The following is a 17,098-nucleotide window of genomic DNA, read 5'->3' on the forward strand; positions in this document are numbered from 1 at the left end:
CATTAGTGGGTATTTCATTGGATATGCTGAAAGGTCTAAAGGTTACAGATTTTTTTGTCCATCTTACAACACTGGGATTGTGGAATCAAGAAATGCAAAGTTTCTTGAAAATGACTTAATCAGTGAGAGCGATCAAATCAGGACTATTGGTTTTGAGAATGATCATTCAGAGTCTCAACCTTCAACTTCAGGTGATAGATTGGTTATTGTTCACAGCACCCCTCAAGTACAAACTGGTGTTGAACAACCAATCATTGAAGTTTCACAAGCTGTTGACAACATTCCGGTAGATCAGGTTGTTCAAGAGTTGTCCGAGACTTCTGAACAACGAGTTGAACCTCATATTTCCGAGGAAGATGATGGTGCAACATTAAGAAGATCTGCTAGAACTAAGAAGTCAGCAATTTTTGGTGATTATGTTGTGTATATGCAAGAATCTGATTACAACATTGGAGTCGAAAATGATCCTAAATCTTTTTCGCAAGCCATGAGTTGCAAAGAATAAGAATTATGGTACAATGCCATGGAGGAAGAGATAAATTCTATGAAGAGTAACGGAGTCTGGAACCTTGTTGAGTTGCCTAATAGTGCAAAAGCCATTGGTTGTAAATGGGTCTTTAAGACAAAGAAATACTCATTAGGCAACATTGAGAGATACAAGGCAAGACTCGTTGCTAAGGGATTCACTCAGAAGGAATGAATCAATTACACGGAGACTTTTTCTCCTGTATCTAAGAAAGATTCCTTGCGTGCTATTTTGGCATTAGTAGCCCATTTTGACTTAGAGTTGCAACAAATGAATGTGAAAACGGCATTTCTTAATGGAGATCTAGAGGAGGAGATTTACATGAAACAACCTGAAGGATTCCCTTCTAGTGATGGTAAGCAATTAGTTTGTAAGTTTAAGAAATCCATATACGGTTTAAAACAAGCATCCCGTCGATGGTATTTAAAATTCCATAATGTAATTTCTTCATTTGATTTTGTAGAAAATATTATGAATCAATGTATATACCAGAAGATCAATGGGAGTAAAATTTGTTTTCTTGTTTTATATCTGGATGATATTTTGCTAGCAACCAATGATAAGGGTTTGCTGCATGAGGTGAAACAATTCCTCTCTAAAAACTTTGATATGAAGGATATGGGTGAGGCGTCTTATGTCATTGGCATTAAGATCCATAGAGACAGATTTCGAGGTATCTTGGGTCTGTCGCAGGAAACCTATATCAATAAGGTTTTAGAGAGATTACGGATGAAGGATTGTTCACCAAGTGTTGCTCCCATTGTGAAGGGTGATAAGTTCAATTTGAACCAATGCCCGAAGAACGATCTTGAGAGGGAACAAATGAAAAACATTCTATATGCTTCTGCTGTCGGAAGCCTAATGTATGCTCAGGTCTGCACAAGACCTGACATTGCATTTGTTGTGGGAATGTTGAGATGATATCAGAGTAATCCAGGTTTAGACCACTGGAGAGCTGCAAAGAAAGTGATGAGGTACCTTCAAGGAACTAAGAATTACATGCTTATGTATAGACGGACGGACAATCTGGAAGTTATTGGTTACTCAGATTCGGACTTTGCTGGCTGTGTTGATTCACGCAAATCAACATCAGGTTACATTTTTATGATGGCTGGTGGAGCTGTATCATGGAAAAGTGCCAAGCAGACCTTGACTGCCACTTCCACTATGGAAGTTGAGTTCGTTTCTTGTTTTGAAGCTACTTCGCATGGTGTATGGCTTAAGAGTTTCATATCTAGGCTTAGAATTATGGATTCTATCTCTAGGCCATTAAGAATGTATTGCGACAATTCAGCTGCTGTTTTCATGGCTAAAAACAACAAAAGTGGAAGTCGAAGTAAACATATCGACATTAAGTATTTAGCTGTAAGGGAACGTGTCAAAGAAAAGAAAGTGGTCATTGAGCACGTTAGCACTGAATTGATGATCGCTGATCCTTTGACTAAAGGCATGCCACCATTGAAATTCAAGGATCATGTAGTGAATATGGGACTTGGTTCCATTATGTAGTTTTTCATTGTATGAACAATGTTATTTAATGAAACTCTTCTAATTATGATGTTTTCTCATATTTATGTGCACCTTAATTTATTTTGAGAAACTTCATTTGTGTAGGACCAGAATAAACATAGGGTTTATTCATTAAGAAATGTTACCACATAAAGTGTAATATTAAGAAATAAATACATTGTAATACATGGAAGGTAATACTCGTCATTAGAGGACTTATCGCTATGATTCGTGTATTTATTACTTAATGCAGATCATCGATGGGTTTAAGATGAGACATTTGTATTGTGGACCAAGTGGGAGAATGTTAGCCCCGATTCTCTACTACCCCTTTTTTTCAGCACACATTTACAACCCTTTTTTTTTTTCAGATCCCCTATAGTGGTCCACTTCGTCTCAACACGTTTCTTATAGTTAAGAAATGTGACCCACTTCAGATCTGGTTTGTGGCAACAAACCAAAACGTGGTCGAGTGCTTGATGGAAGCCTCGACCAAGTTTGGTTATAAAAGGAACCGTTTGGTCCCCAAAACAATTCACTCTCTCAATCTCCTTCATTTTTACACCATCTAAGGAGTGAATCAGAGTTTTGGAAGTATCAAATCGTGATCGATAGATCTGCAGCGTAAGAGGATAAAAAATAAATGGCTGGAGGTATTTATTTATATGGATTTTGAGCATTTGATTCGTTTTTTTTTTTTTTTTGGATTTGATTTTCTTGATTTTATTTCCGCATTTATTTTGAGAATCAATATTTAAGATTTAGATTTAATCTTATACTAACATGTTATTGGTTATTATTAATGCCTTGTTTGGTATGACCGCAAAATGTTGTAAATTGGCATGAAGCTTTGAATTGTGAAGTTTCATTGTTTAAAGGAAATTATGATGCTGTGAGAGTCTTTGCGAGGATTTCCCAACAACTCCCCACCCCACAATTTTTTGTTTTATGCCAATTTAGGGTGATCTGCAGTCATATGGTGTAGGGCCTAAATACCTTTTTGACGTAAATAATCGTCATTGATCCATAATATTTAGACTCTCGATTGAGCCCATTAGGTATAAATTGGATCAATGATGTACGGCAAAATCCTTGTTTTTCTCCCTAAAACCTGACAATCATATATAGCAAACATCCTTAAAAACATTTGTTGGAAGAGAAAGGTTAAGGCAGAAATGGGACATGTAAGAAGCATGAAGTTGAGAGCAACACACGAATTGTATGGACTCAAGATACTTTCATACTTTCCTTGAAAGATTCAAAACTTATGTGAACAACAAATTAATCTCCCACACATAAAACCCCTCTAAATTTCAATATTTCTCACAACATGCAAGAAGCAAAACTCCTTTTCTATCCTACATTTTTTTGGCACTCCAAAGTGTCTTCAATGGATCCTTAATTTAAGGCCTTTATTAACAGACTGACAAGTCAAACTTGGTCTTTCATCTTTGCAAGCATAGAAGAAGAAGGATCATGAAAACCTCATATGAAAAATCACCACTATCTGAGTATTCCAACGACGCATCATCGAACAGAGAATCCAAAGATGACCTAGAGATTGGGTCCTCTTCAATCTTGAATAATGGTGATCTTCCAAACGAGGATGTGACCTTATGTTGTGTTACACGTGGAAGGGATCTGAACATTATTCGCATGGTAACATAATAAGGCCATGCAACCACTAGCGGGCATAATTTATTCAATCTTTTATAAGCTTGATTAGAAGATCAATGGCTCTGATACCATTACAAACAAATGATTCATTGATATTTCTATGAATTAAAATGGCCCTAAGATAACAACAAATTAATCATAATCTAGAAAGAAATCCATTGTAATCCTTGTCCCAAACATATCCCATGATCTGATACTCTTATCATCCAAGTTTTAAGATGTAATATGTGCAGGTTTTTGCAGAAATGGTGGGCACATTCATTTTGATGTTTTGTGTGTGTGGAATCATAGCGAGTACGCAGCTGATGAGAGGTGAAGTGGGTCTCTTGGAGTACGCAGCCACAGGTGGTTTAACGATAATCATTTTGATTTTCTCTATTGGGCCTATCTCGGGTGCACACGTTAACCCTTCTGTCACCATAGCCTTTGCCACCTTAGGTCAATTTCCATGGTCTAAGGTATTCACCTACACCGCTTTCTTCATTCTATTCTGGTCTAGTTTATAACAATAATACTAAATTAGAATTTGTAGAAAATGTGAACATGATTCGTTTATCCGACCCCAAAATTTTGAGATAAGGTTTTGTTGTCGTTAGTGTAACATTTTATGTACCCATGTTTTATAGGTGCCTTTTTACATAATGGCCCAAATTCTTGGTTCTATCTTCGCAACATTTGTGGGGAAATCCATTTATGGCATTCAGGCAGATCTAATGACCACTCGACCGATCCATGGATGCAAGATGGCGTTCTGGGCTGAATTACTTGCTACCTTCATCATTATGTTCCTAGCTGCATCAATGTCGTGTGAAACTCACTCAGTAAGATTTAGAAATTATTTCCAATCACTCGCTAACTAAACAAATGATGCTAGTTAGCGACTGAAATCTTGACCATCTGATGTAGATGGCTAACTTAAATTTTCTATTAATGCAGTTAGGCCAGTTATCTGGTTTTGCAGCTGGAGTAGCAATCGCACTCGCAATTCTGATCACTGGGTATGTATACATGAACTATGTACTGTATAATATATAATCTGAGTTACATTAACACTCACATATTTACTTTTTTTTTTTAAATTATAATCTTCATTTTAAATCATTGATTCAATTTCCATAGATTTTTTAAAGTAGAAGCTTTCGATGATTTCTTGATTCATGTTGTAGGCCTGTTTCTGGAGGATCGTTGAATCCGGCTAGGTCATTGGGTCCTGCAGTAATTTCTTGGAGATTCGACGACATATGGTTATACCTTCTTGCACCAACCATCGGGGCTGTAGCGGGAGCTCTTCTTTTCCAAATGTTACGACTGCAACACCGATCTCGCTCACTCACTTCTTCCCCTAATGCTATGTTACTTGCCAAGTGATCAATTCAGTAATATATATTTATTTGTAACAATGTCCCTCAGTCAAGTCTTTGTGGAAGTTATACTTTGTGTGAAAGAATATAGTTGAACAAAACAACTATTTGAGCTGTTTGTCAAAATTTGATTTTTATTTTATTTCTTTGGCAGAACAGAATCATTTTTTAGGGTTCATTGTCGAACCTTACGACTAACTTTTATTCTTTATATAATTTTTTTCTCGTGACCTCTTCGATCATAGATCTTTAAATAGAAAAATATTACTCCATCAAAATACTAAAAAAACTTCTTAAGGGTTTGATATTTTTTTTTTCACAGTATCTTGTCTAATTTAATTTTATTTAATACTTTCTTTTATCAAAAATGTTATTAAAACTAAAAAGGTTACCTTTTGATAAGGGTTTTACATTAACTTCATTGAAATGTATTACATCTTTTATAAACAAAATTACTAGTATTTTTCAATTTTACATATGTAGGCAATATGTGTATAATCCCAATCCCCAATTTATCTCTACCTTTCTACTTATCTTTAAATTGTTGGATACTCGGGATTATATTCTCTCCCTAAAACATCCTTAACTCGGGAGTAGATCTTCTGTAGCTCGTTTTGTCTGTAGCTCTTTTAAATGGTCGAGGGGTGTGCCACATAATTAAGGCGGTTACATCTAACCGTTTAAATTTAGAAGCTTGTTCACCATCCATTTTCAAACTCTTGATTAAAGGGGAAACAAGTTCTTTTTGGTTTTTTTTGTTTTTGTTTTTTCAAATCTGATCTAAACCATGAGTACATTAGATTAACATCAACGAGAACAAGAGTTCACAATAAATCGACAAAGTAGAAGAGGAGGAAGATGAATAAGTTAAAACCCTAAAGGTTAGGAGTTGAAGTGCAATAAGTAGACTAAATAGGTGTTTAAAAAAAAAAAAAGGGAGAATTTTTTTAAGATTGGTGTGCAACCAACGGAAAGTTGTGTGCAACTAGTCAGTCCCTTTAGAGATGCACTCATGCACCCCATTGGCGCATGATAGCAAACGTGTAAACGACCCGTAAAGCTGAGACCTTTCTTCTTACAAAAGGCACATTTTCCGTTTGAGAGAGACAGAGAGAGAGAGAGAAAATGCATTCGTTTGGTTATCGTGCAAACGCTTTGCTAACGTTCGCAGTGACGATACTAGCAGTAATGTGCGCCATGGCCTCTCTCTCTGACAATCTCAACGTCCCCTCTCCAACCGCTCAAGTCCAGGTCTCTCTCTTTCTCTCTCGGTTTTCTTTTAAATCAAAACCCTAGATGTTTGATTCTTATAATCTGACCTTATCTATTAATCTCTGTAGGTTCTGAACATTAATTGGTTTCAAAAGCAACCAAATGGAAACGACGAGGTAATTCTTTCTGTTCTTCTCCATCAATTTTTAATTTATTTTCTAGTTGTTTAGGAAACAACCAGTATGAATTATGCCTAGTGTCCATTTAATGATACTCAAAACCCTAATAATTTCTTTGAAATCGCCAAGAAACGGAAGAGCAGAATTTTTTTTTTTTTCGACTACTTGGGATGTTATTTGGGGAAGAATTTAAGTTTTGTTGTTAAAGATCATCATAATAGTGTGAGTCGAATAAGGATTTAGGTCACGAGAATGGGTTCTTCTACGATGACTCCAATTCTCACCTAAACGAGTTGCTCTAACCTTTTGTTAATCAGCTAAGGATTGGTGCATTAGGAGATTGATTGATGAATCACTTATCAAAAAAAAGAAAGATTGATTGATGAATCAATAAACAATTAGGACTTCAAATGGCCTGATGTTGGGTCAACGGATCTGGTGCCATGTTTGACTGATGAGTCAACCTATCGGCAAAACATGTCAGAGCAAGATGCCCCTGCTGTATATTGTACTTGGTTGGAGGTAGGTCACCCACCCATCAACCCTCTCTATTGACACCCTACAAACCTGACTGACCATTTAAACATGCATTCACATGTGGTAGGTTACCTCCTGCCTGCCAAATCAACTTTGTTGTGAGATGTCTAGTATTCTTATTGTTTTCGTTTCATCTTTATTTGTTTTCTCTTGTTACGTTTCCGTACAACAAACTTCTCCACATTGACCCCTCTGCATGTTGGTCACGCTACCCTTTGTGAGTAGTTTTGAACGGCCTCATCTTCAAATATAATTCAGTGCAAGTGAAATGTAACATTTATTTCTAGGAGTTGATTGACTAGTGCTACACAATATACAATAAGGTGGTTGGGGCATTAATGGGTGGTGGAGATATAATTGCATGTCATTCACACTGTATCAAAATTTTTAAGGCAACTTTTATTTCTAGGTGTTGATTGACTAGTGCTACATAATATGCAATAAGATGGTTGGGGCCCCTTTAGGTGGTGGAGATATAGTTTCATGTCATTCATACTGTAGGCATAACAAATTTAAAGGGATCCGACAACTTTCTAAATTATCAAAAAGCCCTTAAAGTTATAAAAGTTGGGCCTACACATCTAAATGAGTCCCATTGATTGGGAACGAGTTCCCGATATAGTTTGGATTTGAGTTTTCAAAAATAAAGCCCATGATCTAATAAATCCATATGATCCACATTAATTATTGGCCTCATACACCCAACAAACGGGTTAGCCCATGGTTAAGTCTAAAACCCACTAAAATGAATCGGACCAATAACCCAATACCATTTAAATCAATTATGTAAAATCCAGTTAAGTTAGAGGCATAATTATACATACTCTCCTGTCCTAAGTCTATAAATACCAAAACCTCCCTCATTCGGAGGGGAGTTGGTTCACTTTCTCTTAGAAGACGTAAGCTTTCTTTCTAGAGAAGAAGCTCTCAAGCCCTCTTCAAGAGACGAAGTAAGGTTCTTTAAGGGAGACTCAGAGTCCGATTAAAGAGAAGATCAAGCATAAAAGCCCTTCTCTGAAAATACTTTTTAGTCGATCAAGTGCGGAGCCCGGAGAAAAGAAATCTACACAAAGACTCTAGAAGATGAAGCACGACAGAGTCACCATAAAAGTAGTATTCTTAGTCGATAAAGCGTGAAGCCCAAAGAGGAAATCTACACACTCTACCATCATTTTGTACTTGACTTTTAATCAGAGGAAAACACTTTATCAAACAAGTGTATTGAGATCTGTATCACCATTTTTATCAAATCAATAAAATATCATTTGCGATGTTGTTTCACGCATCTCGATGTAGATCATGAAATTTGTTGTCGGCACACTTATTACAATTTAGTCAGCACTCAAAACCTTTGTGATATTATCACTTCTTTAGTTGATGTTGCACCAATTGATATTGAATGGAACAAACCACCCTAGTTTATTGCTTGGGCTAGGAATTAGGTATTATTGGTGATACTACAAATATTCTCCGACTTTTTCATATTTATTAAAAAGTAACCTTAGGAACACAATTTTGAAGCCAAGTTATTGAAATATCCACTCCATTTTGGTCCATGATGAAGTTATTTGCGAAATAAATGGCCATTGATAAACCATTCACATTCTCTAGTGACTAAATGAAATCCAACAAAATGAAAAATGGTATTATGTATCATAGAAGATACAATTATCTATGATTTTTCTATTTTATTTTTTATTTTTATGTTTTCCTTTTTTTTTTTTTTTTGGCAGGGGAGGGGTGGGTAAGGGACCTCATTTCCACCTACAAAATATTTCTTTTACCCCAAGTATTATTCACTTTATTATTTTTTCACCACATTTCCTCACCTTTTCCCTTGAAGAATACCTTTCTTTTTTTCTTTCTTAAATAACCCTTAAAGATTACCTTAAAAGTTTCTAAAAAACTACCCTATATTGTCATTGCAGTCATTTTTTTTTTTTTTTGATGTTTTCTTCCTTCATGTTTATGTGTCTTCCCCTCGAGTGAATCTTGGGAGATATTAACCCCTTATATGTGGCTAATATGGTTAGTCATGAGGGATGGTTTTATATTACATGTAACCATATGTGTGTTGTACTTATTACCTCCATACCTTTGTCACTGATGATGAATCTGAAAAATACCATAAAGATAGGAAGCAGCCCGATCCAAGCAAGTAAACAACCATCTTATTGTATGGTATGGATCAATCCTCCACTCCTTTCGGCCAATTGAGTCTATCCCTTGCCCTTACTAAAATATAAATTTTCAAGAGTGAGGTAGGTATTACTTATAAAAAAAAAAAGCAAAAAAAGAGTGAGGTTGGTATTAGGCATAGACGAATTAAGTTTAAGGTATGAGGGATAGAGGGAGATTGAGAGGTTTTGTGGTGAGATGACTGATATGTAGAAATGTTTTTGAATGTTTACTACGTGGTGGAGGATGAGTAGTGGATACGAAACCAAATTTGAGTATCTTCAATCATTGGAGTGAAACCAAACCTTTGCTAGACGATTTATGGCTCACCTTCATGGTTTGGTTTTACCCAACCATCAAATGGATAATACGATACTATATGGTAGAAAGTATGAATCCTCAATTCAATGTTTCTTTTTGGTGTTAGTAGACTTGGTATTTCTTTCTTATTAGTTAACATTATATGGGTCTCTCTCATTGCCTCCAAGGTGCCATGTTTCTTAAGGATGACGGCTCTTAAAAAAATCCACATATTTGGCCAATTGACTAGTTGGAAGAAAATTATGACTGGTATGTATTTTAGTGTGAAATAAAGTTGAAAACATGAATTATATTCTTATCCATAGTGAGCATGCTTTCCTTGTGTCTCATTCTATTATCTGCCCCTTTGTCATGGAAATGATTCTTTTGAAAGCCTAGTTGGAACTTGTTCAAGGGAGGTTTGATATATGAGGCCATATACTATGGTGGATGCTCCTCTTTGATGTTTGTTGGATCATTTGTCATGAAAATTTGGTGTGTTTTTTGGAGTAAGTGATTGGATGAGAAGAAGCTTTGGGCTTTGCATTTAATTTGATATTATGTTGTTTTTTTATTTATAAATGCAGGTCAACTTGAACTTGAACATATCAGCAAACTTGCAGTCCATGTTTACATGGAACACAAAACAGGTAATCCTATTAAAAATCATTGTCATACGGTTTTCGATCTTTTGATCTATACAAGTTGTACTGTCATTGTTTAAGTGGATTTTTTGGGATGTTTACTTAATATTTATATACTTCTAAATTTCCTGGGATTGGTTGGGGGTGGAGGAGAGCATCTAGGGTTTCTCCTGTCACATGGTTTCAAACATCAGTATTGTGATGAAGAACCAATAGATAATTTGATGATAATAGATACAAGAAGTCATGATACTTACCAATTTGCTTCTGTAAACTGTTTTTGATGCATGAATAATCTAAAACGCATGGTGTTTAAGGCATATAAACTATCTCTACAGCCATAACGCCGAAGGGAATGGTATCTAGCTTCACTGATACTAATATACATTAAACTAAACTATGTTTAGTGCTTTGATAAGCTAAAACTGACGTTGGCAATTTAGCTTATTTATTCTATCCTCTATAACATGCTCTCTTAATAATTTAAATAATTAAACAAATCTCATGGTACATATTGGTATATATTCCTGTTTATCATACTTGTAACTTGAAAAGACAAGACAGAGATGGTTCGATACCTTGAACCACGCTAGCGGAAGTCTCTTCTCCATTTCTTTTCCCCTAAGGATCTGATTTTGTTAAAATTCCCCATGAGAAGCCAAAGGGCATCTACAAAATGGGAAATACTAAGGTGTTTTACTCCATTGAATCTACTATCATGACTAGGGTTAGAACCATTTTTTTTTTTATAAGTAGGTTAGAACCATAGTTAGCAGTCAAGAAATGGCATTTCTAAGAATCTGTATAATAATCATAAAACTCGAATAGTGTTGTTCAATACATTGTTGCTATAATATCAGTGAAAATTGTGAAACCTAATTGTTTTTATTGACGTGATAATGTGCTCTGGAAACATGTTCTTTTGCTGACCAACTGATCTTTTGTTTGCATATGTTAGTTTGTAGCATTTTCAGAATTTACTTTTCTCATGTCACTCCAATATTACAGGTTTTTGTCTTTATAGCAGCTGAGTATGAAACTCCTGAGAATTCTCTGAATCAGGTAACCTTTGGTACATCGTGTTCAAATTTTTTTTTTTCAATGTTTGAAGAAGTTCCCTGAATTAAAATGTTATCAAGTGCACATAAAACCTTGAGACTGCCACTACAAATATAGGTCCGATGAAATTGAGTGCTTGCATATTTACATTTCCTTCTCTAAATGTTTTTGATAAGTTCTCTAAATTTTGTTTTTTGATGTATCAAAAAGTAATCTTTTTTGACTTTCTAAAATGGGGTTCGGACCTTTCGTTTTGGGTTTATGATATGTCTAACATCAGTTTTCATTCATGTGTTTTCTGTCAAGTTGGAGTTGCACACACACATTGTTCTCAATCCTAAATCAAAATTCATACATGATTAGCATCGTTTTTATTCTTTTGGTGGCTTTTCCATTGAAATTTTTGGTTGAGCAATGGTCCTAGGAGGAATGTTTTAAATTGTGGATGTATATACCATTTTTGACACAAAAATTTGCTTAAATCATTGCTAACTTCTGATTTTATCTATGAAATTGAAAAATCCAACTGATGTGCACTCTACTTCAACTGCCCAGCTTTTTTAGATCTGAAGCATGCAAAGATTCCTCTGATTTTCTCTAGTAGCATTGCAGATGTTGATCCCCCCAATCACCTAGATTCTTTCTTAGACCTAAATTTTAGGAAACATCATTGTCATGCTTAGTGAGGTTCTAACTGATATGGAAGTGAAATCCAAATATAGTGGAGAGTCACCGCATCAGGAGTCCTCCCAAAATCAAACTGAAGGTACCCAAAATCTAGATTATATACTTCTGATGAGAGTAACCTTACTCTCCACGGATTAATGAATTTTTTTTTCCTGATGATTGGATTAGTGAATCTTCTCCAAGTCGTTTCTTCCCATATTTTCAATGGCTAGACTCCACGTGGATTTCTTCCTCTAGAAGGTTCCCAAGAGAATCTGAGGGCAAGAACAGGGCAGTTTTTCAATCTTACATCCCAAACATTCTGCAAGATCCTCCAAGTTATCCACCTCATCAATCTCCAATACTTCACTTTTAGTAGTCAGGTCAATGGGAATTCCTGATATTACCTTGAGGCATCTGGCATTATATTTCAGGTGGACCTCCTCAACCATATTGTCTTCCATAAACACGACTGTATCATCCGTGAACTAAAAATGAGATATTGGTGTGTCCAATTCACTAAACCTGAAAGCCTTCAACTGTCCACTTTGCATATCATCCTTCCTAATATATTTACCAGTATACTGAATTAACGTACCTCTAACATGGGAAAATCAATTTTTATTAATTTGTTGGTTGTTATCATTGTTGTTTTGCTGCATGTCTTTGGCTTTTTTTTCTTTTTTGGATAGATTATGGGAAAATAAACATACAACAGAAGGGAAGGTTGAGGTGGCTAAACCAAGAAAAGAGAGAAAAAGAAATAGCCACCAACTAGGGCTCGGAAATATTACAAAATGCCCCCTTGTACTCTTTGAATACCTTGCACTAAAAGAATAACCACCCGAAAATCAATAAAATAAGCTCACGACTGGATTGAGCCTTTCCTTCAAAGGTTCTTATGTTTCTTTCTTTCCAAATGCTCCAAGTGATTGCGAACAGGGTGAGACTCCATGGTAATCTCTTGAAGTGTCTGAAAGCCATCCCCAATTGCAGCCATTCCCCGAAAACACCTCTAACCAAACGTGGAAGACAACAATCAACCCTAAACAATTCCAAAAAGTGATCCCACACCTCCTTAGCCAGTTCCCAAAACACCTCAATCATTTGTAGTTAACAATTTTATACAAAATAAATCGATGTATGAGAGCTTAGTGCGCTTGTTGCATTTTGTTGTTGGTCAACAAAACTGACTAATGGCTTGCAGCAATCTTAATTTAAAGAAGTATTACTGTCTAACTCATTAGGCACGTGGATATCATTACTGCCCTTTCATGTCCAGGTTTAATTGCCAATGCTTCTTACCGATTTTAACTTTGTTATTGAACAGGTTTCACTTTGGGATGCTATAATACCATCTAAAGAGTATGCAAAGTTTTGGATCCGCACGCCGAACAAGTACCGTTTCACTGATCAGGTATGCTAATTTTATTTCCTCACAGACCATCTAAGAGAGATAAGCTAAAGCTTGCAGTCTTATACTAGACATGGAAGTTGTTCTAATTCAGGCCCTTTATCATCCCTTGTTTAGGGAAGCAATCTACGAGGCAAAGAGTTCAACTTGACTCTACACTGGCATGTCATGCCCAAAACTGGAAAGATGTTCGCTGACAAAATAGTAATGACTGGATACCGCCTACCGAATGAATACAGATAAAGATGGTATATTTGTGTCTTGTTTTATTTTTGTAGTTTTTTAGTCTTTTGTTATACGAGGGATATAAGGATTGATAGAACATAGTTGAACATGGAAATTTTCAGATCGGAAAAATTAAGGAGATTGTATGTAACAAAAATTAAGTTTTGATAATATTGCAAAGGGGATATCGGTGGAGCTTAAACATACAAAATCCATGCAATGCCAAGTCATGATGAAAGGAAACATCTTCCTCGGAATGGCCATGTCAGCGTTCAAAAATCCTTTGTGTATGGATTTGAACTTTGAAGTGCACACTATGAGGTGGTTGTATGATTGAAGGGCATTCATTTTAAAGAGGGTGTGTATTTCTCGAAAAGTGACTATGGAAACTGAATTTTGTGGAAAAATCAATTTTGATGTTTGATTGCACTTGGGAAAATGTTAAAAACTGTGTTGGTTTTTGGTTATTTTGTTAGGAGTGGAGGTGAAATCTGGAAGATGGAAAGAGAACATTAAGATATGGGCAAATCATTTTAACGGTGGGATTGGTGACTGGTGACGTAAAATTGCTTGAGGGGAAAAAAGAGAAGGGGATCCTGGCAGAGGGGTTTCTTCTAAATAGTCCCTAAGTTTTGGGCGGTGTCTTAATAGTCCATTTAGTAAAAATATTTCTTCTAATAGTCCCTGAAACTCATCTCTTGTTATGATGGTTTTGAAGTACTCAAACGACTCTCTCTTGTTATAATATATGCATTTTGGATATTTTGAGAAGATTTATCCAATATCGAAGTTGAAAAATGAAAAATCTAGATTTTGTTTACAGTGTTGAGTTCATTTTTTTTATTGTCTAGTTCAATATTTTTACTGTTGAGTTTGACGGTTTTTTTATGAAAATATTGTCAAATTCAACAGTAGTTAAATATGTATTGAGAGCATTGAGTTCATCAATAATATAATCATAATCATTGAGTCCAATATTGTTAATATTTTGAGTTCAAAGATAAAAAAGTGGTGAATTTAACTAAAATTTTGAACTAGACAATAAAAAGTGGTGAACTAGACATGCCAAACGTGATCCAGATTTTTCTTTTGGTTTTTTTCATTTTTTATTTTTTAGACTTGATTGCTAGGTAAATTTCCTCAAAATATCGAAAATGTTATGCTCATTAGTTGCTAATCAAAAGTTCCAATGTAATCATCAAAAAAAATTTTGAATCTCAATTTTGTTTTTCATATTTTTTTATTATAAATTTTTGAACTAAATAAAAATTATATGTAGATATACATAATTAAGAGTATATCATTCTCCATTCATCATGCATGATAAAAATTGAAGAAGATGAGAAAAAAAAATGTGGTTTGGGTATTTTAAACACTAATAGTGAGAGATGAGTTTTAGGGATTATTAAGATTTAAAAAAAAAAAAAAAAAAACTAAAGAATAATGATTTTCTGATGTCCCTTTGACACACACCCCCATAGGCCCCTAATGTGGCATGTGGTAGAATCATAAATTCTTTTCCTTGAAATACACAACTGCACATATTTATGAGGATGTATAGTTATGTATCCAGAGAGAAAAATCTATGGTTCTAACTCATGTCACATCAGAGGGCATGTGTTAGGGGGTGTAAAAAAATTATGACTCTTTACTAAATGGACTATTAAGATACCTTAGGGACCACCACTCAGCCAAAGTCTTTCAAGTAATTTTCCCCGGCAAATGAATCACAAGAGGATAAAAAGAAAGAGAAAAAAGAATTGTGATAATCTGACTACCCACATGACAAATTCAATCGATTATCATGATGTGACAAGTTTGAAAACAGTAGATTTGTGCTCCTAGAGATACATGGCTGCACTTCCCCATAAAAAAGTGTATCTCGAGGGAATCATGTCTAGAGAAATGCAGATCTATGATTTTCAAACTTGTCACGTCAAATAATTGATTGAGTATGTTATGTAAGATTATCACGATTCATAAAAATAAAAAATAAAAAGAATTCATATTTTTCCGGGTACTTCAATTTTGTTGTCCATTTTCCATGCGTGACTTCAATAAAAACAGTGTTTAGTCGTTAGTGTCTTAGTGATAGACAGTACTGAAACTGGTGACTGCATAGGGCACATTAACTAAAACATATTTTTGGAAAAATACTTGAAAGGACCTTGGTGGAGGGATTTTATTTAAAATAATCCCTGAGTTTTAGGCGGTTTTTGTATAGTCCACTTAGTAAAACTTATTTTTTTCTTAACGGTCAACATTTTTATTGTCGAACTCACCACTTTTTACCGTTAAGCTCAACAATTTTTAGTGTTGAATTCAATAATTTAAAAAAAAATGTTGAGCTCAATAATAAAAAGTGATGAACTCAATATTGGTAAACTTCACCCTTCTTTTTTCGAGTTTTTCTGATTAAAATATATAGAAAAATCTAATAAAAATTTGAGATAATGATTTGTCAAGATGATTTCAAACCAAAAGAACTATCCTTGATCAATTTTCATCCAAAAATGAAGAAATTTTTTGGAAAAACTCTAATTTTTTAAGTCTACAAAAAACTTGAAAATGACTTTTTCTCCTTTCTTTTGAGAGTTACTATTGCTACTTCGTTGGCATGAAGTTAGTAAAGATTGGTATGGCAATAGTAGCTTTTATTTTGTTTTGATAACTAAGTATTCTTGTGGACAAATGACCAGGCCGGTATTTGGGCTTTGCCCAATCTATAGACCATGGTCTTCTCCAAGGACTAGTCCAGGGGCACGTGCAACACTCGCACATCACATGCACTAAGTAAGTGAGGGTGCACCATCCTGAGGAATTAATGCTCATATTAGGTATTGAACTCAATACCTATGAGCATTAACCACTTATCGTTCCAAAATTGCCATTGAGCCATCCCCTCAGTGTTTGTTTCTTCTTCCTTATTAAAATTTTTTCCAGTAGATGGAGTCTACGAAATTTGATTAGGATGTTGGAAATCAAATTTTTTTGGCCAAAAATGGTGAGATCCAACAATTAGGCCTTTCAATTGTGAGAAATATAATGAATGGGATTTACTTTAGGGACTGATAAGAAAAGAAAGTTTTTTAAATGGACTATTAAGAGACATCCTAAAATTAAGGGACTAATTAGAAAGAAATCCTTCTACCAAGATCCTTTAAGTAATTTTCTCAATATTTTTCTAATCTACAATATAGAAAATAAAATTAAGATTTTTATTGGATGAGGGGGACGTTACGAAAGAAAATTTCTAAGACAAATAGACAATGCTTTAAGATACATAGCACAAGTCCAAAAAAATTGCATTTAGAACGAAGTCCCTCCTAGAGGGTCTACAAAGTAATTTTTTTTATTTTCCCTTGGTTTCTTATCCAGAGCAGACGAGTAGGAGAAGCCGAATTATCCGGCTTTTATAAATGATTTTCACTTAAAAAGTTAAAATTACGATTATCTTGTACGGCTATAATTCTACGAATTTGTAAACCTAGTTCTAGTTGGATTACACTAACAATTATCATTATCTAGCTATTACGAGTACGACTATAATTCGACAAACTGCTCTCTCTCTCTCTCTCTATATATATATGGGATATATATTAAGAGAGAGA

General features: G+C 34.9%; 2 protein-coding genes across 3 annotated transcripts; both read left to right on the top strand.

The window, feature by feature from the left end:
* The first annotated feature begins 3,676 nt into the window (after window positions 1–3,676).
* On the top strand, window positions 3,677–5,168 carry NIP7;1 (NOD26-like intrinsic protein 7;1). Its single transcript, XM_086427288.1, is given in 6 exon segments — window positions 3,677–3,694; window positions 3,946–4,170; window positions 4,339–4,533; window positions 4,649–4,710; window positions 4,879–5,025; window positions 5,027–5,168. Coding segments are annotated over 6 exon segments (774 nt in total). The 5' UTR covers window positions 3,677–3,691.
* Window positions 5,169–6,115: 947 nt separating this feature from the next.
* On the top strand, window positions 6,116–13,935 carry LOC147383245 (Signal peptidase subunit). 2 transcript variants are annotated; one of them, XM_086428349.1, is made up of 6 exons: window positions 6,116–6,324; window positions 6,414–6,461; window positions 10,067–10,129; window positions 11,132–11,185; window positions 13,179–13,265; window positions 13,357–13,935. In XM_086428349.1, exons 1-6 carry the CDS (start codon window positions 6,199–6,201, stop codon window positions 13,411–13,413), a joined length of 435 nt encoding a protein of 144 aa, XP_086284475.1. In that variant the 5' UTR covers window positions 6,116–6,198; the 3' UTR covers window positions 13,414–13,935. The 2 variants fall into 2 exon arrangements, with proteins under 2 accessions (XP_086284475.1, XP_086284474.1); XM_086428348.1 differs by having other exon boundaries at window positions 6,122–6,324; window positions 13,380–13,935.
* Window positions 13,936–17,098: the final 3,163 nt, after the last annotated feature.

This window comes from Akebia trifoliata, chromosome 16 (genome assembly GCF_017979445.1).
Source record: "Akebia trifoliata isolate Shusen 1 chromosome 16, ASM1797944v1, whole genome shotgun sequence".
Taxonomy (NCBI): domain Eukaryota; kingdom Viridiplantae; phylum Streptophyta; class Magnoliopsida; order Ranunculales; family Lardizabalaceae; genus Akebia; species Akebia trifoliata.